The sequence below is a fragment of the Malania oleifera genome, chromosome 5 (assembly GCF_029873635.1).
Source record: "Malania oleifera isolate guangnan ecotype guangnan chromosome 5, ASM2987363v1, whole genome shotgun sequence".
NCBI classification, from domain to species: domain Eukaryota; kingdom Viridiplantae; phylum Streptophyta; class Magnoliopsida; order Santalales; family Ximeniaceae; genus Malania; species Malania oleifera.
This window is the reverse complement of record NC_080421.1, coordinates 111,761,100-111,787,709: the sequence shown is the minus strand read 5'-3', so window position 1 is coordinate 111,787,709 and position 26,610 is coordinate 111,761,100. Positions and strand designations below refer to the sequence as shown.

The 26,610-nt window shown below is 36.2% G+C and overlaps 2 protein-coding genes across 2 annotated transcripts; one reads left to right on the top strand and one right to left on the bottom strand.

Annotated features, from left to right (window-relative positions):
- Positions 1 to 211: 211 nt before the first annotated feature.
- LOC131155598 (uncharacterized) lies at positions 212 to 8,150 on the top strand. The gene is made up of 7 exons (XM_058108840.1): positions 212 to 557; positions 731 to 805; positions 1,962 to 2,019; positions 2,454 to 2,509; positions 2,826 to 2,888; positions 6,847 to 6,915; positions 7,780 to 8,150. The coding sequence occupies exons 1-7, from the start codon at positions 501 to 503 to the stop codon at positions 8,023 to 8,025; spliced, it is 624 nt and encodes a 207-aa protein (XP_057964823.1). The 5' UTR covers positions 212 to 500; the 3' UTR covers positions 8,026 to 8,150.
- A 9,392-nt stretch (positions 8,151 to 17,542) lies between these two features.
- On the bottom strand, positions 17,543 to 26,147 carry LOC131156384 (ABC transporter B family member 11-like). Its single transcript, XM_058110020.1, has 13 exons — positions 25,930 to 26,147; positions 24,722 to 25,084; positions 24,333 to 24,387; positions 24,054 to 24,229; positions 23,750 to 23,971; positions 23,326 to 23,564; positions 22,688 to 23,213; positions 22,303 to 22,576; positions 19,887 to 20,770; positions 19,408 to 19,674; positions 19,016 to 19,279; positions 18,551 to 18,844; positions 17,543 to 18,001 (listed from the first exon to the last, which is right to left on the bottom strand). The coding sequence occupies exons 2-13, from the start codon at positions 25,061 to 25,063 to the stop codon at positions 17,648 to 17,650; spliced, it is 3,897 nt and encodes a 1,298-aa protein (XP_057966003.1). The 5' UTR covers positions 25,064 to 25,084; positions 25,930 to 26,147; the 3' UTR covers positions 17,543 to 17,647.
- Between the last annotated feature and the right edge of the window lie 463 nt (positions 26,148 to 26,610).

Genomic DNA, 26,610 nt, shown 5'->3' with positions numbered 1-26,610 from the left:
ATGAATTATAAAAATAATTTAGGATGGGGTATTTAGGTTAATTTTTTATTTTTATTTTTTTATTTTTATATCTTCAATTACTAATTTCTTTTGAAAAATAAAAAATAAATTTTAAAATATAATACAAAATTATATTAAATTTTGTATGTTCTGAACCTTACTAACTTGCTGTAATATTTATTTTTTTCGGTTCTAGTTGTTCTTGTTCACTAAATAAAAATATAATTTTTTGGAAAAGGAAACGCCGGTTAGAATAGACGACTTACACACACACACATTCCTAGACCGCGCGACGTGAAATCGTTTATGGAAAGACAACTAAAATGGAGCATGTAAATTCCTAGACCCCACGACGTGAAATCGTTTATGGAAAAGACAACTTTCTCCGTAATCTCGTCCTCCGTCGCTAACCGCGCACGGCAACAGTTGGGTTCTGTTTTAAGACAGTAGCAGGAATGAACAAGTGAAGAAGTGGCGGGTGATCGGAAGTTAAGGCTGAGATGGATGACGAGTTCCCTCCTCCCGTCAAGTTGGTGAATTTCGTCTCCGAGGAACAGGTACTAATTTTCTCTCTCTCTCTCTCTCTCTCTCTCTCTCTCTGATATGTAAACCCTAGGATGCAGTTAATTCTGTATTGCAATTTGGGTATTTACACTCTGAATCGTAATTTGTTTCTCGCTATAAGTTTTGTGTTCTTTGGTGTTTAATTCGTCATGGATGGTGTTTGCAGTTGAATACTGCTAGGAAAACAAGGGGTGAACGAGTTGAAGATGGCACCGCTCAGAGAGACCGCCCTCTTTTTGAGGTTCCCTTCTGAATTTCCCTTTTACTGATTCGTTTTGATTTTCTCCTCTTTTTCTGACTGCAGTCGCGTGTTCATTTTTACCAATCGACAGTCATTTTTTACAACAATCCAAAGTTGTTCTTTTCCTTAAATTGTAACTGTGCTAGATGCTTAACAAGCGCTTTCCCTGTGTGTGTGTGCGCGTGTGTGTGTGGAGCCATGTCCCATTGGGATCTTCTTGAGAAAGGGATGAAATTGGAGGCAGTCAAGTTTTTTGTGGCTGCTGATAAAAATTTAAGTATCACGAAGTAGTTAACTATCTACTGCATTCACACTGTTTGGTTGGAGGGAGTAGATGGAAGATAAAAGAAAGTTTTAGGAGGGGAGAAGTTGAAGACAAATTTATTTTCTCTCATCTGTTGTTGGTTTGAAAGTGTCACGGGCCGAACACTTCACACCTTGTGAAGGGCTGTGCAGCACTAGTTAAATCACTCTTGCATAGCTATTTAGCCAATTAGCCAAAGTATATTGTGGTTTACCACGAGAACACATTCATAACAGTCAAATGCAAAGTAAGCGGAAGCAATAAGTAATTCATGCAAGCAAATAGCAAGCATGCACGGTAAATATTGAAGCAACATAATTCATTAACACAACCTATGTAGGCAACGAGTGTTTGACGAGGGAGGGTGCTTGGATACCATGTGCATTTTTTTCCCCTGGATAAGAACCTGGATACTACATGCTTAGATCCAGATAGTTTGGTTTCTTTATGTTGTTCTCTTATAAGTTCACTAGCTAGCAACTTCTAGTAAAATACTAGCTAATAACAAATGTGATGATATGACTAAGAGGACAACTGATGTTTCTGCCAAGGAGAGCTCCCGGATTGGTAACTGGATACAGTCCTAAGCTTCAGCATTATTGCATGAAGCAGCCACTATCAAGATTCTAGACTGAACTTTGCACATTATACAGTTGACTGCCAAAGGTTTTTATAATTGCACTGGACAGTGGCACTTAAGGTTGACCAGATTACTTGATGATGTTGCTTATAGGTTGGACAACAGCCCATTTTTGTTTCTTTAACAAGCATTTCCTTTTTCTGTGTTATCTTGGGAAATATCCTTCAACAGTTTCACTTATTTTTGATTTATTATTATTATTTTTTTCGCAGATACTAAAGGAGAATAAGGACAAGCGAGATGCAGAATTTAATGAACGGTTCAAACACAGTTAGTGCTCAAGTCTATTACTTGCGATCTGTTTTACATATATTCTACATCTTTGGGGAAATGTCTTTTAGAATTTTGTGAAAAATATGGGTAAAATACTCAGTTGATACTCGGAGATTAACATGATATCATGCTAAATTGCTACAAAGAAACAATCTGCAACAAGTACATTCCCATGAATTATTCATTATCTGTTTTTGGATGTGTTGATCATATGCAGTCTCTTTGGTCTATCTTTCATGTTTTCCACTTTTTGTCTGTTTGTGGGATAAAGCAAAGGTAATCGAAAGAACAGTTTCTGAGCAACCTGTATTAGAAGCTACTGAAAAGTAGCATGTCACCTTGCAAAAAGGGAAATTATGTTTATCCTTGGCTACCATCATCCAACAATCACTTGAAGAGAATGTAGAGTAATCATGATCTTTTTCTTGCAGGACCACCCAAAGCTTTGGATGAAGATGAGACTGAGTTTCTAGAGAAGCTAGAAATGGTGAGAGTGCTTAATACCTTGCCAACACTTAAAATTATCAAATTCTCATGTATATTTTGAATTTTAGAGAGCTTGTTGAATGGGCTGAGAATTTTGCCTTTGCAAACCATTGTTGCTTTTTGGATTTGTTTATATAAATACGAGCTATTATTATTAGTTGTCACCTCTTGCTATTGAAAGTAGTGGTGCTTGAGTTTCGTGGAGCTTTTGATTCTATTTTTTAACATGGAAATTATTTGGAATCCTGCTCTTTTTTTTTTTAAAAAAATTATTTTACTAATAGTTTAGTTTTCTAAAGTTTTGATTGTTTGTGTAGTCAAAGAGGGAATATGAGCGGCAACTGGCAGCTGATGAAGCCCAACAACTACGGAGTTTTCAAGTAATTTTCCAACCATTCCTGAATTGAAGAATTTTAATGAGATTAAGGTCTAAATTAATTGCATTTTCATATAAATTCTGCTTCTTAGTGGAAATGTTTCTTGTGTTATCAAGGCATCTTCATTAATATTATTGATTAGATTTGACCTTGCCAGACCCAATCCGAGTTTTAGATATTTCTCATTTCACTTAAGAATACAAATTTGGCAGCTTTGGTATTTTAAGCTCATCATTGATTGCATGCGTTTCTCATGCAGATTATTGCATGCATGCAATTAATCGTTTTGGGGATTAGAGACCAAGAACTGTCCTGCCCATATCACACTATGGATAAGAGATTTGTAGTTATACAGAATAAAACGATGTTTGATTTATAGATTTGACTGCTAGTAAAATATGATATATGTGATGTTTTTGGTATCTGCAGTATGCATTTTGGGTTGGGGTGGGGTGGGGTGGGCCATTGTTATCCATTATAACCATTTTTTTTGCAAAACATGAGTCCTTACATGGGTCCAATTCCTATATGAAGTGCAATTGATTTGCAATCATGCACCGACACTTTGTGTATGAGACAGAGAGAGTGAGGGGGGAGGGGGCTATGTACATGTCACTAAGGATATACATGACAGAGTAATGACTTGCATTAGGACTATAGGTGGAGAGGTTAGGGAATTTCCTAGTACAATAGGTGTACATGAAGGATCTGCTTTGAGCCCTTACTTTTTGCTCTAGTGATGGATGAACTTACTAGGAGTATCCAAAATGAGGTTTCATGATGTATGTTGTTTGTAGATGATATTGTATTGATTGATGAAACAAGAGGTGGAGTAGAATCTAAGTTAGAATTATGGAGGGTCTTTAGAATCTAGAGATTTTAGGATAAGGAAAAATAAGATAGAATATATAAAATGAATTTTAGTCATAGTTGGAGGAATATTAGGGAAAATTTTAAACTTGATGGTCAAGAAATCAATCTCACTAGCAAATTTTGATACTTTGGATCTATTATGCAAGTTAAAGGAGAAATTGAAGAAGATGTAAAACATAGAGTTAAAGCAGATTAGGTAAAATGGAGAAGTGCTTCGAGCATGTTGTGTGATCGTAGAATACCTTTAAAACTAAAAGGAAAGTTCTATAGGACGATTGTAAGACCATCTATGCTATATGGATTAGAATGTTGGGCGACCAAGGAACAATATATCCAAAAAGTAAAAGTTGCTAAGATGAGAATGTTAGATGATATAACGTTAAAAGAAAAATTAAGGAATGAACATATTTGCAATAAGTTATGAGTAGCTCTTATAGAAGATAAGATGAGGGAGGAACAAATTAGATGGTTTGAGCATCTGCAACATGGGCATAATAGTGCACCAGTGAGGAGTGAACTAGTATTATGAGGGGCAGAAAAAAGGTTTAGGAGTAGACCTAAAATAACTTGGAATGAGATAGTAAGGATTTAATAGCCTTGAAGTGGGCATTAAAGGCAACATGGATGGTGGAGTTGAGGGGCTTAGAGCTTCATGGCCAGAGGAGAAAATGACCCTTTCTGGTATTTAGTCAAGGCAGAGAGAGTGGATGTTGGCCATGGGTAGAATTTGATCTCAAGAGGCGAGACGCTTCTCTTCAATAGCCTACATCATCTTTCATTGATCGAGACGGTAATTTTTCCTGCTGGCCTCAGCAATCATGAGTCTTTCTCCCATATTATGAAAGGCCTTCCCCCTGTCTCCCTCCCTCTCTCTCTCCCTCCCTCTCTCTCTCTCTCTCTCTCTCCCTCCCTCTCTCTCTCTCTCTCTCTCTCTCTCTTGCACACAAGCGCAAACATGGCACCCAGCATATACTCATCTTCTGTCTGAACTTCTGCTCTAAATATTCTCTTATTCAGATGGAAGAAGAAGAGGAGGAGGAGGAAGAAGAAAGAAAAGCTTACTGCTGGTGACCATGTAAACTGATGACGGTGACTAAATTGTACCCAGATAGATGTTCAGTGATTCGGTTGGGAAAAAAATTAAACTTGAGGAAGCACGATAGAATTTAGTCACCAGTTCAGTTCAGTAACCATTGGAGTAATTAATCCTACTTGATAACATCAGTATTGCTTAAAAAAAAAAAAGGGCAGCCCGGTGCACAAAGCTTCCACATATGCAGGGTCCGGAGAAGGGGCGGACCACAATGGGTCTATAGTATGCAGCCTTACCTTACATTTTTGCAGTTGGCTGTTTCCACACCTCAAACCTGTGACCTCCAGGTAACACAGCGACAACCTTACCAATGCGCCTAAGCTCCCCTTAGCATCAGTATTGTTGTGAGATGAAAAATACACATTGCTTTTACAGCAACAAAATCCAAATTCTTATATTTTTTCAACTACTTGGGTTGATTAGATGAACTTATTATTCTGTTCAGCTTTATGTGAGAAAATATTTAGTTGAATAATAATCGTAGACCATTCTGTTTATATTGTTTTGTCTTTTCTCACTTAGTGCCTTGACTGACTGATTTTGGTCATGTGCTTGTAGTTCCTTTCACTGAAAACTTGTTGCTCACTACTCATGCAATCATTGTGATTTGTTGCACTTTACTAAATTACTTACATGGCTCTCACTCTCTGTCTCTCTCTCTCACACACTCATGTATCCACAATGCTACATATCTCATGAACTAATCCTTTTCTTATTCTCTCAAGTCTCAAGTCTTCTTCCCAAATATGTGGGTTTGCTGCATGCATCCTTTTGTACAGGTCAATTCACCTTTTTTTTTTCCCCCCAAATTAACAAAATAAGTATTGTTTAAAAGTATATTTTTTTAAAAGAAAGTTTTCATTTCTTATTTTATATATGTTATAAATCTTTGATGGACTTCCACATCTTGCATGTGCCTGCGGGCCCTGCACAATTACCTTACACCCCAGAAGCAGCTTTCCACTTCATTCATCCTTTATTTTTGGCAGTTAAGTTTTCATTTTGCAGTAGTCAAGCAAAGCTATCAACAAATTAGGAGTAAAAGACTGCTAAAAGCAAGATAAGAGACAATCACAACTTCCCTCTTGAAGCATCTTTTTCATCCATCTTAATTTAATTTATACACAATGTCCTCGTCAAGCTTTTGTCCTCATGATTGCTCAATCAAGAAAATGAAAATAATGAGATAATTTCATACTCACTTTCCCCATTTTGGAGCCAATTTTACTGGAGTTACATGTTGCATATTGTGTTAGTTTTGCTTCTCTTTTAGAGCCTTTAGGTTGTGGTTCGTATTTTGTATTCTTTTCCTACTTCATCAGCAAAAGATTTCATCCCTCGTTAGCCCATATTCTTTCTGGCTTTTACAAATGAATTTAGAAAAATTTCTACACTTGAATCAGAATAGTAGTCTACTACTAATCTCTATTTCTACCCCCAGCTCAATAGTATTCAACAAGATTGTGCCATTCTTATGGAGGCTACACATATCTTTCAAAGAGGTTCCCATATTTTATATAAAATTTGTATGCATGCTGTGATGAAGCATGGACCTGTTGAGAAATCTCTGGCTTACAAAAGTTTGCTGCATCAGAAACAGTGAATAGCAAAGGAATTCTTTTCATTATCTTTTATCTCTTTTGAATATTGAGGATGTCCAATATTTCAATCTGTACAGGGCCAACAATTTCACGCAATATATCATCGCTATGTTGTCTTGTTTAAATTTATATGAGGTTATCTGCCAAAAATTTTGAGTGTCCATAGACTTTATGAAAGTTTTGCCTATTATCTGTGACACATTGCATGCTCTTGTTTTGGCATTCCTTGATGATTGCCAGTTCACCTTCTCTCAAAATAGATATGTGAACTGCACATGAATCATACACTTTTTTTGTTAGTATCTGTCTGATATTGCGTGCTCTTGTTTATCCTCTTCTTGATGGTTGTTAATTCATCTCTATTCTCAAACATCATTCCCTGCTTTATTTTTAGGTAGCAGTGGCAGCTCAAGCTACAGTTGTGCATGAACTCAAGGAAACACCTCCTGTTTCTGAAGTCCAGGTCAGTTATTGATCGTGCTGTATTGGCGAATATTTGTACGACACATTTGGAATTGCATGTGGCCTCAGTTGCTTATTGTTATTTTTTTTAATTGAAAAAAATAATAATTTATTAAGAAGTATGACAAGGAGTATAAGAAATATTTAAAAGGTAAAATATAAATTCTTAAGCTTGATTAGCTATTTTCCTCTGGTGTACATTAACTGATGGAACATTCTTCATTGGGATATCTTGATTCCACAAAGCAGCAAAGGGGACTCCGTTTGTTATTTTGGAGGATGGGTGATGGATGCAGGGGAGATGCACTGTTGCCTCCCTCTAGGGGTTCCTTAATTCAAAATCTTCTTAACAATACTGTTTGAAGTAGACCTAGTCTGCAGACTCTTCCATCATTCTCAGTGGACTTTTTTTACTGTGTTTTCCCTGGGTAGCCAGTGTGGTGTTTGGGAATACAAATTTGGGATTGTGAATCTAAAATTTGCAAACTTGGACAAATTTTAATACAAAGCTGTATGGAATTTTATATAAAATTTGCATAATTTTAAATTCTCAACTCCATAATTCATCCCAAACGCAGAAAAAGAATTTGATACAATGATGGTCCAACTCTTAGAAATAGAGTGGGCTTGGTCCTGTAGAGGATATCCCAAGCAAATCAAAATTCTACTTGGCTGTTCTTTTCTGCGAAGCCCCTCTAATATTTGGGCCAAGCCTCTACAATGGCTCGCACAGGAGCAGACAACTATTTACCGAAACCCTGCCACTCCCTTGTGGAGGGCAAGGAGATACCACTGGGTGTACGGGCCTGTGGTACTTCGCTGTTAGAAATAGCTGTTACAATGCTCTAGTTCTTCATACTTGCAGGAACAAAAGTTAGCTGGAAGGAAGCATCCAATGGCTCGTCCACCGCCGGGTATGATTATTAAAGTTAAGCCCCAAGCAAAGAAAGCCAAGTTGGACCTGCCCAGTTTGGAAGAACCACAACCTTCAGACCGGGTGAAAACGCAGGCTGTTGAAACTGAAAAACCTAATGGCAATTCCAACGAGTCCCATGATGTTGCTAAAACGGGTCTGGTTTCATATAGTGATGAAAGTGAAGATGATGATTAGTAGTTTCTCACTTTTAACTATCAGTAGCATTTTCAGTGATTGATCAATCTTGTCTAATTTTTTTTTTCTCTTAATTTGTGTTCTGCTATTCTCTCAATGATATATTTAGGCTCCTTTTGAATCTAGAATTTTGTTTGAGGAAAGGAAAAGAAAGGAAATGAGAAAAAAAAAAAAAAAATTCAAATTCATTTTTTTTACAATATTTTCTCACTATGTAAATATTACGAGAAATAAAAAGTTATTCTAATATGATTAAAAAATTATGTTTATTTATTTATTTTATTTTCGTTTACTCGATAACTAAACATGAAAAATAGAATTCTGTTACTTTCCTCAATATGTTTTACACTTCAAAGAACTTTTGGGTTTAACTTAACTTGCATTAACTATGTATTTCATTTTTCATTTCTCTTTCAACTTGTACAGTGTGTGTGTATATATATATATATATATATATATATATATATATATATGTTGGCAATTTTCACACAGCAACACTCAAAACAAAGATGTCACTTTCCACGATAAGGCTTCCGTTGCCCAAATCCTTCATATACCCCTTCAACTACTCTACAAGCTCTATGAAAAAGTTGCAACATTTATATTACATGCGTAAGTAGGGTGACCGCCACTTGTTTGGTTCTTTGGACAGCTCCATCCTCGGTGAATGTGACAACTCAACAATTCCCTTGGCTTGTTACCATATAAAATTTATTTGTCTTGTTTTATACCTTAAAAAATAATGAGGGAAAGGAAAAGAAAAATATAAATATTTCAAATTTTTATATTTAGTAATTCAAACAAGTGTGAGAGAAAATATATATATAAAATAAATGATCTCCTATTGTGAAATGAATGGTGGTTGTCAACATCAATGTCTTCAACATACTTGTCCCATCACCCTCAGGGTGTGGTTGATAGTGTGGACTGTGGGAGTGCCTTTCACGAGGTCAGGTATTCAAACCCTCCCGTATTCGTTTTCGCCATTGGACTCCTGGATTTACCCTCCCTTTGGAGTTGTGGCGTCAACTTTAATGGGCGCAGAATTAGTCACGTGGACCGTAAAATGGACACGTGGATACCCGGTGCGAAATCCAAAAAACATACCTGCCCCATCTCCCTCATGTTTTTCATGCATGTTATCAGACAAACCCACTTGCTCTTTCCATGACTATATAAATGGAATCACCTGATTGAGATAAGGAAGGAGAGGGGAAAAAAAAAAAAAAAAACGAAGAGTGCAGAAAATAGAGAAGAAAGAAGTAGAAGAGAAAAGAGAAAGTGAGATATTTTGTAAGGTAAGAAGGTTGAATATTTGTACAAAAATTAGGTATATTTTGTAATTCCTTTTAAAATAGTGGATTTCAGATCCTATCCGTCTGTGGAGTAGGTATAAATTGAACCACGTAAATCCAGTCTTACTTTTATTTATTATTTATTATTTATTTTACTTGTCTTCATTACTTTTTGATTATCCACATTTATTTATTCCTGTATTATTTTATAACACGTTATCAATACGATGCTCTACCCAGCTGATATATTTATATATATACTGCCTTAATGGATAGTTTTATTTTTGTTTATTAATACCGCCTCAATGGCTGATTTTATTTCTATACTGTCTATATATATATATATATATATATATATATATATATATATATTACCAATTTCCATAAGAGATGGAAAAATATTTCTCCTGAAGAGGTTATATATTTAATCTCCCGAAGAGATAAGTTTCCTGAAGAGATAATATATTTAATCTCCAGAAGAGATAGTAATTGTTTTCCTCTTAAAGAGGGTATATTTTTAATCTCCTGAAAAAAATATATATTATATTACTATTTCTGTACTATTTCAGTTAGTATGTTTCACTTTTCTAAATCGCTTTATTATTGTTAATTTATTCAAATGTCGAGCCTAAGCAAAGTTGAGTTTGTTCCCCTTAACATCAAAGGCAACAACTATCTCTCATGGATTCTTGATATAAAAATCCATTTGAATGCAATGAACTTAGGAAATACAATATTAAATGGAAATACCGCATCCCAGCAAGATTGTGCTAAAACCATGATCTTTATTTGACATCATTTAGAAGAAAAATTAAAAACGGAATACCTCATTATTAAAGACCCACTCGTCTTATGGAGAAATTTAAAAGATAGGTATGACTTTCAAAAAACAGTGATTTTACCAAAAAACTCGATATGAATGGTTGCACCTAAGGTTGCATGATTTTAAAACTGTCAGCGAATATAACTCATCTCTACATAAAATTAGCTCGAAGTTAAAGTTATGCGGAGAAAATATTACTGATGAAGACATGTTAGAAAAAACTTTTACCACTTTTCATCCCACTAATGTGCTCATACAGCAACAATATAGGGAAAGGAAATTTACTAAATTTTCCAAACTTATATCATGCCTTCTTGTCGCTGAATAAAATAACAAGCTTTTGATGAGAAATCACCAAACCCGTTCAACTGGTTCAACCCCATTCCCTAAAGTGAATGTAAACACATCTCGTGGTTAAGGGAGAGACCGTAGGAATGGTCGCAGCCGTGGTCAAAATAATTACTGGCATCGACGTGAGGTAACAAACCCCCAGAAGAGGGATGACCCCCAGAAGAGGGCAAATGATCAAAATCAGCGACCCAAACACTATGAAACTAAATGTTACATATGCGGAGGAAAAGGTCATTGGTCGCGTAACTGTCATACACTCAGACACTTGGTGGATTTATACCAAACATCCATAAAAGAAAAGGAAAAGAGTAAAGAAATTGAAACAAATTTTGCCGATAATATTGTTCCAATGGACCTTGATACTGAACAGTCCAACTCTATGTATCTTGATGTTGCTGATTTCCTTGTAAATCCAAATGAAAATAATTATGTAATATTTTAGGACATATATATTGTAAGTAATATTGTATTTTGATTAATTATTGCTATTATTATAGTAATGAGTTTTTAAAATATTTGTTGTAGTGAAAATTATCTTAAAACTTTGAACGAGCCTAAGATGTCTATGGAAGAAGTTTGTTTAGCTGACAGTGCTACAACACAAACAATTCTTTGAGATAGAAAATATTTCCATTATTTGAAAATATCATCAACAAATGTTAATACAATATTTGGGTCTACAAATTTGATTGAAGGCTCCGAAAGTGTTAATATAAAGTTATCTAATGGTACTTTATTACAAATTGATGAAACTTTATACTCTAACAGATTCAGAAGAAATTTGTTAAGCTTTAAAGATTTAAGACTCAATGGGTATCATATTGAAACCACAAATGAAGGCAGTAAAGAATTTCTTTACATTACTTCTATTATTTCTAGGAAAAAAAAAATTTTAGAAAAGTTGTCAACCTTATCTTCTGGACTATATTATACAAAGATTAAAGCAGTTGAATCATATAATGTCTTGCACAAGAAGTGCAATGACCCAAAGTTATTTACACTTTGGCATGATCGTCTTGGATAACTTGAAGATGTAATGATGCAAAGAATCTTTGAAAATTCATATGGTCATCCACTAAAGAACCAAAATATTTTTTTATCTAGAGATTTCATGTGTACTGCCTGCTCTCAAGGGAAATTAATTGTCAAACCATCTGTTTCGAAAGTAAATTTTGAGTCACCTAGTTTCTTACAAAGAATTCATGATGATATATGCGGACCAATACATCCACCATCTGGACCATTTAGATACTTTATGGTTCTAATTGATGCATTTACTAGATGGTCACATGTTTCTCTGCTTTTTAGTCGAAATGTTGCTTTTGCTAGACTTCTTTCTCAACTAATTAATTACGAGTTCATTTTCCCGATTATCTAATTAAATCGGTTCGTATGGATAATATTGGTGAGTTTAGATCCCAAACTTTTGATAACTATTGCATGTTACTTGGAATAAAAGTTGAATATCATGTTGCTTATACCCATACACAAAATGGTTTAACTGAATCTTTTATTAAGAGACTTCAACTTATTGCTAGGCCTATGATTATGAGAACCAAATTGCCCATATCTGTTTAGGTACATGCTATTCTTCATGCTGCATGTTTTGTTCGTATAAGACCAATTGCTTACAATAATCTTTCACCCATACAATTAGTCTCTGGGCAATAATCTGATATTTATTATTTAAGAACTTTTGGTTGTACAGTATATGTTCCTATTGCCCCTCCTCAAAGAACTAAAATAGGTCCTCAAAGTAAACTTGGTATCTATGTTGGTTTGGATTCTCCTTCTATTATTAGATATCTTGAACCTTTAACGGGTGATTTATTTAAAGCACAGTTTCAAGATTGTCATTTTGATGAAATTGTATTCCTTACATTAGGGAGAGCAAAATTAGTGCCTGAAACACAACATGAAATCACATGGAATGCCATGAGTTTATCTCATTTAGATTCTCGTACAAATCAATGTGAACTTGAAGTTCAAAAGATTATACATTTTCAAGGGATTGCAAATCAGTTACCTGATTCTTTTGCAGATACCAAGGCAATACTAAAATCCCATATACCTGCTGCAAATACTCCAGCACGTATTGATGTCCGTGAAGGACAATAACCGGCTAATAAATTTAAGCTGCAAGTTAAACGTGGAAGGCCTATTGGTGCAAAAGATAAGACTCCTAGAAGGAGAAAATTGAAATCTGTAAACACTCTAGAAGAGGTTGCAGAGGTAAGTAATCCAATCGACATTCACAAACCCATTTCTTCTGAAAATGAAATCCCTATTACAAAATCTCCTGAAGAGAAATCTCCTCCTGAAGAGGAATCTCCTGAAGAGAAAACTCCTGAAGAGACTTCCCTTGAAAAGGGATAGATACCTGGAAATAATAATGAGATCTTAATACATTACACAAGAAATTTGGGATAGAAATAAAGTTGTTGTCAATAATACATTTTGTAACGACCAGCCTAATTATCTATTTTTTTTAAAACATATTGTAACAATTAATGTACTCTGATACCATAGCATTAACCTAAGCAGCGAGAAGCAGAATCATGTAAACATATCCATAACCATTATATACAATACCAGAACTAATACCAGAGTGCTGAAATGTTTTCCAATATATACAAAGATAATTGTATCCCCAAAAATGCCCTCAACTAGCTAGGGCTATACAAAAACGTTCCCAAAAATGATACTCACTCTCTGACAGGGCACTACAGACGCCCCTTTATTTGCGAACCTGATCTGCTCGCCTACCTGGATCACCTGAAAAATATTTCAACACTGAGATGAGCCAACGCTCAGTAAGAGAAAATATGCTATTACTAGTGTGTGGCAAATGAGCTACTATATATATATATATATATATATATATATATATATATATATATATATATATCATGAAATATGTTTCATATAAACATGAATAACTGAGTACAAAAGTACAACCCAAATAATAAAGTACACCACCCCTTTTTCCCTATTGCTTAACATATCAATATTATGATTATAATTCAAAATACTTTTAGTGTACATAAGTAGGATCCCTATTTATGTAAATCAATACGTAAGTAATAGTAACTGAAATTGTTCCCTGTGGCTATCTATGTCATGACATGCCCCTCATGACGAGGTTGTGCGGCCCGTAGGCTGGATTTACCTTGGCTGGCCAGCTAGGAATAAATTACTGAACTCCGTCAGTCGACCTGCCCACCTCAACCCATATCTGGATGGGAAGCCTAACCTCTTCAAGGGCCTAGGTGGTCGACTTTACCACGTATATATGAATAGGTGGTTGCACTCGTAAAGTAACATAGTATCTGTAGCAACGGTATCATGCTCTGTAGCTGCAAGTCCAACAGGGTCTGATATCATATAATATATTTCTATACATATCTATCTGTTTTACCATGATTATGAAGTAATCATAATAACCATGATGCTGCATAACGTACTGAGATCTGAATAATCATAACATGGAACTGCATATTCGTAATACTGGAATTTGTATAATCATGGTACTGAGATTCACATAATCATAGTACTTAAATCCGTAAAATAATGGTACTGAAATTCATAAAAATCGCGAAACTACAACTCGTAAAACATATCCCCGTACTACATACATATTCACAAGCCACACCATAATTAATACATAATTTTCGTAAATAAATACACTGTATAATATTTAGAAATTTCCTAGCATAGCATATTTCCCTTACCTTAACTTTGAAAAGCCCCTAGGGAATACAAGCTTAACACCCGCAGGGCCTTTTACAAAATACCCTGAAATCAATATTTGTCAGAACTAAACATCAGTATTTTTCTGCCCGTATCATTTCCTATAACTACCACAGGGCCAAAAGGAGACTAAAAGGCTTTACCCTGAATTTGGGATGATTTCCAACTCCGATTTCCCGACAATCCGCTCCGGTAGATGCGTGGAGAACTCCACTAGGAGCATCGTAGTAGCTTCGGATCGTCGATCCGGCGACCGGTGGGGCCAGAAATGAAGAGAGAAAGGAGAGGGAGTTGTAGGAGAAAGAGAGAGAGGAGAGGGAGAGCGGCGAGAGAAATGAAGATTATCCCGGATTTCCACTATTTATAGAGTTAGGTTCGTCAACGAGCCCTTCACAAAATTCGTCGATGAGGCCCTGTGTTCGTCGACGAAATTCAGAGCAGCCCAAACCGTCTCTCGGTATTTTCTCGTCGACGAAATTCTGAAGACCTTCATCGACGAGACCCTGTGTTCGTCGACAAAGCTGAGCAATTTCCTTGAAATTATTTTTATTTAATATTATCTCCAAAATGCAATGAGCGTTTGTTGACGAAGTTTACGGCCTCCTTCTGTTTCTATTTCTATTTTCTCTCCCTCTAATATTTAAAATTCTATTATTCTTCGGGTCACTACACATTTGTATATGCAATAGCTACTGACATTATCAGAAGTAATGAGGATCCTGAACCAAAATTTGTGGATGAGTGTCGATATAGAAGTGATTGACCAAAATGGAAATAAGCTATCACATAAGAAATAAACTCTCTTTTAAAAAGAAAAGTTTTTGGACCCATAATCTAGACACCAGAAGATGTCCAACCCGTTGGATACAAATGGGTATTTGTGCGCAAGAGAAATGAAAATAATGAAATTACTCGATATAAAGCAAAGCTTGTGGCACAAGGTTTCTCGAAGAAATCTGGAATTGATTATGAAGAGACATATTTTCCTGTAATGGATGGAATTACTTTTAAATTCCTAATTGGGCTAGCAGTTGCTGAACAACTGAGCATGCGTCTTATGGATGTAGTAACAACATGCCTATACGGATCGTTGGATAGTGAAATTTATTTAAAAATCCTTGAAGGTTTTGAGTTGCCTGAAGCAAAACCTAGTACTTTATATTCAGTCAAACTCCAACGTTTCTTATATAGATTAAAGCAATCTGGGCGCATGTGGTACAATCGATTAAGTGAGTACCTAGTAAAAGAAGGATTCATAAACAATCCAATTTGTCCATGCATTTTTATTAAAAGATTAGAATCTAGATTTGCTATAATTTCTATTTATGTTGATGATTTGAATTTAGTTGAGACTCCTGAAGAGCTCACTAAAGCTGTTAATTATTTAATTGTAGAATTCGAAATGAAAGATCTAGGAAAGACAAAATATTGTCTTGGCCTACAGATTGAACATTTAAATGGTGGAATTTGTGTTCATCAATTTAAATATACTGAAAAGGTATTGAAACAATTTTATATGAATAAAGTTCATCCTCTGGGATCTCCAACAATGGTGCGATCACTTGATGTTAAGAAAGATCCATTTTGATCTCGTGATGAGGGGGAGGAATTATTTGGTCCTAAAGTACCATATTTAAGTGCTATCGGTTCTTTGATGTATCTGGAAAATTGTACTAGACCCGACATTGCATTTGCTGTGAATCTACTAGCAAGATATAACTTTGCTCCTACTTGGCGACACTGGAATGGAATTAAATACATTCTACGTTATTTGATAGGTACATCTGATTTGAGTATATTTTACTCATTTAATTCCAAATCTCAGCTAGTAAGATATGTAGATGCTGGATATCTATCTGATCCTCATAATGCCAAATCTCAAACTAGATATGTATTTCTTTATGGAAAAACTGCTATATCTTGGAAACAAGTGAAGCAGACGATTACAACAACATCCTACAATCATTTTGAAATACTACCTAATCATGAAGCCAGTAGATAATGCGTGTGACTTAAATTAATGATTTCTCATATCTAAGAAAATTGTAGCCTTCAGTTAATCAAGGATATTCCAATAGTTTTGTATGAAGACAACGCCGCATGTATAGCTCAACTAAGAGGAGGATACATAAAGGGTGATAGGACAAAGTATATCTCTCAAAAATTTTCTATACGCATGAACTCCAGAAGAATGGTGATATAGATGTACAATATATTCAATCAAGTGATAATCTAGCAGATTTATTCACCAAGGCTTTGTCAACTAAAACATTCAAGAGATTGGTTCATCTTATTGGAATGAGACATCTTAAAGATCTTAACTAGATAAGTTAATATATGAGTGACATCCAAGGGAGAGTGTTGTGAAATGAATGGTGGATGTCACCATCCATGTCTTCAACATACCTACCCCATCTCCCTCATGTTTCCCATGCATGTGAATCCATTATTATTATCAAACAAACCTACTTGTTCTTCCCACAACTATATAAATGGAATCACCTGATTGAGATAAGGATAAAAAAAAAAAAAAAAAAAATGAAGAGTGCAGAGTGCAAAATACAGAATGCAGAATATTGAGCGTGCAGAAAGTAGAGAAGAAAGAAGTAGGAAAGAAAAGAGAAAATGAGATATTTTGTAAGGTAAGAATTTGAGATATTTGTACAAAAGTCAAGTATATTTTGTAATTTCTCTTAAAATAGTGGGTTTCAGATTCTATCCGCCCGTGGAGCAGGTATAAACCGAACCACGTAAATCTGGTCTCACTTTTATTTATTATTTATTTAATTTAATTTTTTTTTATTTTGCTTGTCTTCATTACTTTCTGATTATCCACTTCTATTTATTCCTGTATTATTTTATAACACCTCCTTTATTTTTAATACTATTTGAGTAGAGAGATCATAATGAAAATTTTTTTAGTTTAATTTTTTTTCTCCAAATAAAATCCTTCATCCAAACATGTTCCTAATTTCTAAGACTTACTTTCCCTATGTCCCTTTACTGATTTCGGTTTATCCCCAATAGTGAGAAATTATATCTTGCCAAACCCAAACAAAAATCAACAATCAATCATTACAGAAAATCAAACATTCATTCTCCTATTCTCCCCCACTTTCCTTTGCAGCAATCAAACTGTGATTAATTTAGTTCACAAAACTTATAATTTAATAACTTATAGTAAAATTTATTACATTATCATTTGCTTTATAATGACATGCTTTTTCTCTAGTAACCTATCGAATGCCTAAATTTTTAACACTCAAAAATTTCTGGTTGAAATACAATAGGCATCAAATCCAAAGGAACAAGTTTGGTTTTTATTGTTTCCCAAGTGGAAGAGGCAATGGAAGTACACAACAACCCTACTTTAGAAATGTGAATACAAAGGGGAAAAGAAGCCCTAAGATGCAGCACTCATGTGAAGTGCTACTAAGGAGGCATAGAAACCATCTTTAATATTGATGAGAGTTTCATGCTTCCCCTTCTCCACAATCACTCCATTTTTTACCACTGCAATTACATCTGCACCTTTGATGGTCGATAACCGGTGAGCTACCACGACTGTGGTTCGGCTCACCATGACTCTGTCCAGTGCATCTTGAACCACTCGTTCCGACTCTGCATCGAGTGCACTTGTAGCCTCATCTAGGAGTAAAATCTTTGGGTTCTTCACTATGGCACGGGCAATGGCTACCCGTTGCTTCTGACCTCCAGACAACTGGACTCCTCTCTCCCCTACCATTGTGTCATACCCCTACATTTTACAAGAAGAAAAATGAAGAAGGTAAGCATTACCAATATTCAAAACATATTTCATGCTTCAGTGTTTGGAAACCAAGAAGGGAAGAACTCCCACTTAACTGTGCCTTGTACAACTATGTAATTGGAGCATTTTTCAAAACAAGCTGAGCGATTTAACCATTGTGTTCAAAAGTTAAAATTTCTTTCATAAAATCAATTTGTTCACCAACCAAGCAGAGCAAAAAAGTCTAAAATCGAAAAAATTCCTTGCCCCTTTTCATCAATCTTACCACAATAATCCTGAATTAAAAAAAGTACAACCTTATCGATCTCATCTCGCCATCAAATCAAAACCAGTACCTAATCAGTCGGGGGAGGGGGGGGGGGGTGGTCGTTCATCATCTAACTATAACTTTGTGACTTTAATTTTATGAATCATGTCTTTATACCATCAAACAGGAGGCCCAATGAAGCATAATTTTCTCTATAGTAGCTGAAAAGTGAAATGTTCATCAGCTGGTCATAATGGAGTGAATTTTTTTTTTAAATGTAGTCTGCTAACCTGTTGTAATGCACTGATGAACTTGTGGGCATTTGCCAACTCTGATGCACCCAAAACTTCTGCCTCAGTTGCATTTCCTTCTTTTCCATATGCAATGTTGTCCCTGATCGTTTGATTGAACAAAACTGGTTCTTGGCTAACCAGACCCATTTGCAGCCTCAACCACTTCAGCTGGAGCTTTTGAATTTCTACTCCATCTAGTGTTATGTGACCCGAATCGGGATTGTAAAATCTCTGCAACAATGAGATCACCGTAGACTTTCCACTCCCACTTTCCCCAACCAGAGCAACCGTCTGCAATAAAAAATGAGAATCCATACCAAACAAACACGTCATTTTAAAGTTGATCATTAATGAGTTGCATCAGTGGTAGTGCAAATACTGCTTTCTACAATTCTTCTTGCTCTTCCATCTGTGTTTTTTTTAAGAACACATTAAAAACACAATTAAATAATACAACTTTACCGTGCCGGATTGAATTTTCAAACTAAGGTCTCGGAAAATCTGAATATCTGGTCTGGTAGGATACCTAAAGCTTATATGTTGAAGCTCAATTTCTCCTTTCACACTTTCTAATGTTGTCCCAGAGTCATCACTCGGGTCTATTTCTGACTTCCGGTCTAGAATTTTAAATATAGAAGCAGCAGCAGTTTTGGCTTTGGCGGAATCGGGGGTTAAGGAGCTTGATTGAGAAATTGCAAAAGATGCCATGGTCAAAGCAAAGAAAACCTGCAAACCACACACTTCACAGAATAAATTTAACATAAATTGCTGCTTATGAACTTCAATCCTTGCCCAAACTTCATTTTTTTTTGTTTGAGGTATTTTGGGTTTTTCTTGGGAAGAGATCTACTTACCTGGAAAACTTTTGAGAATGTTGTTTTTCCATCCTCAACTAGATGAGCCCCTGCATAGAAACTGGCTGCATAGACAGCAAAGAGCAAGAAGAAAGACAGCCCAAACCCTATCCCACTTGTCAAGCCCTGCCTAATTCCGGTTTTCATAGGGCCTACACATTTCTTTTTGTACAGTTGCATCACCTTCTCTTCTGCACAGAAGGAAGCAACGGTTCTAATACTCCCAACTGCATCCGTTGCAACTTGGCTTGCTTCCTCATACATAATCTGCAACCACAGTTTAGATTCACACAACTTCATGAACAATTAAGGAACATGATTTTATGATATCACAGAACTCAGATAATAGATCAATTTCAAAATGGCTACTCGGAACATTTAAAATGGATAATACTGCATTTTTTTATTTTTTATTTACAAAAGAGTAATCCACTTAATCTTTTAATGCTAAACAAAATTTCCCTTCTTTAAAAGCTGACCTTAGCATCTGCACTGAACCCTTTCATGAACTTCACTTGAACATACCCATTAACTCCTATAAGAGGAATCATAGCAAGGATAATAAGTGCCAACTGCCAACTAGCTTCAAATGCAATGGCCAAACCTGCAATTAATGATGTGGAGTTTTGGACTAGCTGAGCAAGCGCATCCCCAACCAAAGCACGCAAGGAAGCTGCATCTGCAGATAGCCTTGCTCCAATTGCCCCGCTTGAATGCTCAGGCTCATCGAACCAACCAACCTCCATGTGAACTACCTTCTCAAAGCATATTGACCTTATACGCTTTATTAGCTTACAACCTGCCACCGAGAAGAAATATGATTGCGATGGAAATGCAAGGAGAGATGCCAGGCCAAGAACCATGAAGATTACTGCCCAAAACTTCGATTTCTTCCTTAGCTCATGCGGAGACTCGTAAAATATTTTGATCACATTTGAAATTAATATGCCAAAAATCGGAAGTATTGCACCATTGATAACAGCAGATACAGCCCCCAGGAGCAACACAGGAACCTCTGGCTTGTTGAGATAGGCAAGGCGTCGAAGAGGGACTTTTGGAGGTGGTTTTGCCGCTCCTGAGGAATTTTCTTCTGGATTTGCCATTGCATTTTCGGGGATGTTGAATCCTGTGGGCAGACCAAATGAGACTGACAGTGAGTGGCGGCTGCTATTTCCTGGTCCAGATGATCCCCGGCTTATGGATCGTAAAGACATCCGTTGGCTCGACTGTCTTCCAGATTCCACTGTAATTTCTGCCTTGTCTTGGTTGGCAGCTTCATGTTCTGATTCCTTGTTCACTTCTTGCAAACGTATAAGCTGAGAGTATGCTCCATCAGGATCATTAAGCAGATCAGAATGTGAACCTGATAAATTCACAACTGTGGTGAGTGATTGGGGATTTCAGAATTATTTGTTGCTACATATGTACAGCCCAAAATTAGAGAATTGATTAGGAAATTCTCACAAGCAAGCCCCCAAAATGTCCACAACAAATTTGACCAGAAAAAGGTAGTGCAAACCAGTGAAAATGCCATGAACATAAATGGTTCACAGAGTTATTAATTATATGCAAGGTCTTAAATTTCCACGAAATTGTCGAAATTTCCGTCGAAATTTCCGATTTCTGTCACACTCGAAATCGAAATGGTAGTCGATTTCCGTCTTGCATAATTTCCGTCGAAATCTCAACAAATCATCCGAAATTTATCGAAATCTCAAAATTTTAGGGAAATTTATCGAAATTTTAACAATACGATTGAATTTCGCCATAATTCAAATGAGAAATTTAGGAGTGAAGTGAAATCTCTATCTTAATTTATTTTATCGAAAAAAAATATTATTACAAGTGCTTTTGAAATTATATAAAAAAATAAACTTACAGCAACAGTTTATTTAACCATTCATGTCTAAATTATCATTATTTGTATAATAAATAATATTTAAATGATTTACGAATTTCATTTATATTAACTGAATATGTTTAATGTATATTATCTTACATATATGTTTGATACACATACTATTTGACAACTTTTCCACCTCATACAAAACATAAATGTATTTAATTTGTAATATATTAATCCTAAAACTTATATTATTATGTTTGTTAACCATTTTTAAAGTTTCACAAAGAAATTCATGCTTTACTACTAATTTATGTTATTTTTTCAAATTGAAATCTAAATTGACATCAAAATCGAAATTTCTGTACTTTTGAAGCTTCGAAATTTGAGTCGAAATCGAAATTTAAGACCTTGATTATATGTGATGAGTACAAGTTTCTGCACACAATGAAAATGCAGAAACAATTTAGGAACACTTAATATTTGAAAACATATGTTAACATGTGGGATTTTTGGGAGCAGCTTATTGGTTTATTGGAGGGAGAAGACTTTTCGATAAATCATTGGTATAGAGAAGGGAACAAAGTGGCAGATGCTTTGACTCGACAATGTGCTATGGGGAGGAATAATTTGTTTACAAATAGTAGTCAACTTCCTAGAGTTATCAATGGTTTGTATAAACTGGAGAAGATGAGTACGGCTTATATGAGATGTGTTTAGCTGATTTCCTATTGGTATTGGTTTATGCTTATATGAGGTTTTTTTCTTTTGTTTGTTTTGTTGCGTGAGGTTTGTTTTGTAGATCCTTGTTTTGTTTTGTTTGAACTTGTAGTCCTGTTTTGGCTGGATGTTGGTGTTGTTGGGAGGCCTTTAAATCTATTGTAATCTCCCATTACTTGTCTTGTAACCACGGTATTCCTCCGCCAAAAGTGAGAGTTTATCAATAAATAAATGGAGGTGCCGGAAAAGGCGACAAAATTGACAATGCATGAGACAATTTTGTACTGTTGGCTCTTGGCTCTTAAAGGATAACCTACGAATACAACTATTACCTTTTTCAACCATCTTTCCTCGATGAATGACAGCAATCGTATCTGCATTCCTCACCGTGCTCAAACGATGGGCAACAATTACAGTGGTTCGATTAACCATAATCCTGTCCAACGCTTCCTGCACTATTCTCTCAGATTCTGCATCAAGCGCACTCGTAGCTTCATCCAGAAGTAAAATTCTAGGGTCTTTCAGAATTGCTCTTGCTATGGCAATTCTCTGCTTCTGTCCACCGGACAGCTGAGTACCATGCTCACCAGCCAATGTGTCTAGCCCCTGTATGAATGAAAAATTTAAATCAATGGATAAAAATACTCATTTTTTTCATACTTATAAAATTGAGGGTAGGCAGGATAGAAGATCCAGAAAAACCAGATTACTTCCAACCTGAGGAAGTTTATCAATAAATCTAGCAGCATTTGCGAGCTCGGCGGCTGCTCTTATTTCTTCATTTGTTGCACCTTCCTTCCCGTAGGAAATATTATCCTTAATGCTGGATGCAAACAACACAGGCTCCTGGCTTACAAGACCTATTTTCTCCCTAATCCACTTCAGCTGAAACTCCCTGAGATTTATACCATCTATAAGAACCTCACCTGCTAGAGGATCATAAAACCTCTCTATCAGACTAACCACTGTTGACTTCCCGCTCCCGCTCTGTCCAACCAAAGCTGTAGTTGTGCCACTGGGGATGAATAGAGAGAACCCACTAAATATTTGCTCATCAGGTCGAGCTGGATAGCTAAAATAGACATCTCTCAACTCTATATCTCCACGGATATCATCCAATACTCTTCCCCTAGTGTCATAAGCATCTATTTCTGGCTTCCTGTTGATTGTTTCAAACATCTTGAAGGCGGCAGCTTGACCCGCAGCAAATGCACTCATGCAAGGAGATGCCTGCCCTAAGGACCTGAAACATAAAAAATTAGACACCTAGAAAAATAAGAATGCATGAAATGGGAAGAAACTAGAGTTCGGTATAATTGTGAAGAAAACGTCTCAATGTTCGAAGAGCAACTCACATAGAACCAGCTAGGACAGCAATAATAACATTGAGCACATCACCCCCCGTATATCCTTTTTCCAGTATCATCTTTGCACCAAACCATATAGCCAGGCTGTAGCTGCAGAAAATGATGAACATAGACACACCAAGACCCAATCCAGCAGCCAAACCTTCTTGAATGCCTGTTCTGTAAGCATTTACGAGAAACTTGTTATAATCTGCCACAGCTCGCCTCTCCCCAGTGAATGATGCCACCTACAAAGGCAAAAAAAAAAACCCAGAAGCATGCTTCCTTTTAACCAAAAGCTCGAGACAGGGGAAGAAAAAACACTTTTAAATTAGTGGAAGATATAATCCAACATCCCACAAGAATATTTCCTAATTAAGTATAAACTCTCATAAAAAAGAATAATATATATAGGTCTGAGTATGCAACTTACAGTTCTGATCGATCCAATAGTCTGTTCTACCACATTTGCTGCTTTGGCATAAGCGCTTTGTCCACGGGATGCCATCTTGGCAATCATGATCGACATCACCGAGCCAGCCATTACAAGAGGAGGAATTGAGGATAACATAACAAGGGTGAGAAGCCACCCTTTGACAAATGCTATTACAAAGCCCCCTAAGAATGTCGACACAAGCTGTATGAACTTCCCAACCTGCGAAAAATCAAAACTTGTAAAACAAAAATAAACTACGCATCTCACAAACGATGAACAGATTAAACTTGTTTTATAGTACCTTCTCACCCATGGCATCTTGTATAAGAACAGTATCTCCGGACATTCTTCCGACAACTTCCCCCGTGTTTGTTTCCTTATCGAAGAAAGCGACGTCCTGTCTCAATATAGTTTTCAAGTATAGACTTCGAATTCTTGCAGCCTGTCTCTCCCCAGTGACCATCCAGCAAGAAACCTCTGATGAACCACACAAAATGGAATGTCAGTGCCTAGTGGCTTAAACATTTTGTGGGTGTGTGGGTTGACATATTGTTGCCTTTTGGGTTTGAGAGATGCTTACGCAAGAATGCTGCTGCCGCTGCTCCCATAGCTAAGTAGACAAATTTCAAAGACACCTAGAAAGTAGAGACACAGTCATTGCATGTTTTACATATAAAAAGAGAGAGAAAGGACCAGGAACTACTGGTTTTGCTCTGAATTAAAGATGAACCCATGTCCAAATTAACTTCCACTAAATGGCACTTCCTTTGAAAGTTACATTTCATTTCCTCTAAGAATTAATTATGCCAATGTCAGGATTTATGCTGATGCACCACATGTTTTGCACTGAATTAAGGACAAGCTCACATCTGAACTCCCATTAAATGGCAATCCCTAGGGAAATACTTCTCATTTTCATTTGCCTGTAAATAATGGGATCGGGTTAGGGCTAATGTATCACATGTTTACCTTTGAAACAACACGAACCACGTCCTTGTTGTGCTGGTTTTCTCCAAAGGAATCAATCAACTGCCCGAAAAGTATCGTCATGAGGGGCAAACACAACCCATTCCCAACAGCACCAATTGTACCAGCAGTCATCAAGAAGATGTCTGTGGAATCTGCAAAGGTGAACAGCTTGTGAAATGGGACTCTGCTGGTTTTCTCCTCTCCCTTACTTTTCTCCAAGGCTTTTTGTTCTTCCCCATTAACGGTAGAGCTCTTCTCTGCATCGTTTTCTGGTGCACGGCTCGTTGACGGTGCGAACTTCTGCATCTCAGTGTTGCTGTTCGATCCATTCGTCTTGGCCATATGACCAAATCCAAAGAAAAGCTAGAACACATTGAAGTTCATATGGATCAAATCAGCTACTCATACGCCAACAAGAAAAGCTGAACCAGTGGGCAGGTAGACAGGTAACAATTTCCATCCATGATGGAGAAAATGATAATGCAAAAAGAAGAAGAAGAAGATTGAAAGGATTCAGAAATCCTAATTATAATGCTAATAAGTTGGTGGGAAGTTCATTGAAAACAGGTAAGAAAAGTGCCATAAAAAAAAAAAAAACTCAAAAGGTGAAAAATGTCAATCAAGATTCAAGACCTATGAATCACCCCTACACGTTCAGAATCTGAGTTGTAATTTTTTTTTTTTTTCTAAAGCTGAAGTTGGAATTTTAATTTATTCTAGAGCTGTCCACTTTTGTCCCTTGGAACACGGAGAAAAGGCTCCTCCTCATTAAGTATGATTAGTCAAAAGGATGCGAAAAAAAAAAGCAACGTTTGGTTACCGACTGGAAGCAAAACTCTGCAACTGGACTCGAGCAAACGAAATAAATAGAAAAAAAAAAAAAAAAACAGAGAGAAGAGATGAACAGAATAAAAAAAAAATACAGAAAAGGAGACTGGAAAGTAGTGTCTATAAACCAACCAAAGGTGCTATAAAATATGAAAGAGAGAAAATCACAGAAGAGTAGAGAAATCCCACATGATCCCGGTAGTATCTACTTCAGAGTCTCCACTAGAAAGCAAATTAACACCACCCATTTGCCAAGAATGAACAACAGGAATCATTCAAGAACAGAGCAGAGCATCAAACCCAGAAAAATGAACAGAAATGGGAACACTCTGAAGCAGAAACTGTTCTTCTAAATTTTTAATGAAAGCTATCGACTTTACCAAATCTTGCAGGAGGAGGACACCAAAAGTGTTGATTTTTTATTTTGATCGATCTGGGTCGTGATTCCTCTGAAGTTTCTCGTACTCTGCTCAGCCAGCAGATCCCACTCTCGGCTGCTAGCACATGATTGCCTTCTTTAAGTTTAATAAATGCAACTGAAGACACAGCATGCGTTGCATTATTTCCGTAGCAGCTAAATTTAAAGCCCGTCGGGTTTGAGGTTTCCTTGACCAGCAAGCATATATATTTCTCTGTGTCCCACCCACTGCAAAATAGAGTCTCTGGGTTATCAAAAAAAAAAATCGATTTGTTTATGCAGGCAGTCAAAAATCAAAGTGTCCGTTTATGGGCATTGTCAACACCAACTCTGTTTCTCATTAAACACATTTTTTGTTTTTTTTTCTAATAAATTTTCCTTACTTCTGCATAGCTAGTTATAGACCATTTTTGGTCAAAACTGAAATCCAAAGCTTATATTCTTCTTACATTTACTTTTCAATTTAGTTCGAGTAAGATTGCTCCTCTCCATATCACGAGCTCCTAATCATACAAATCCATATAGCAGAGCTTGTACAGTAATATGAGATTTGCAGTATATAGTGAAGTCCTGTCATGTGAGCTTGTATCATTATCCAATATAATGACTCCTTTGTTTAAGTCAAATTAATGTTTTTATAGAG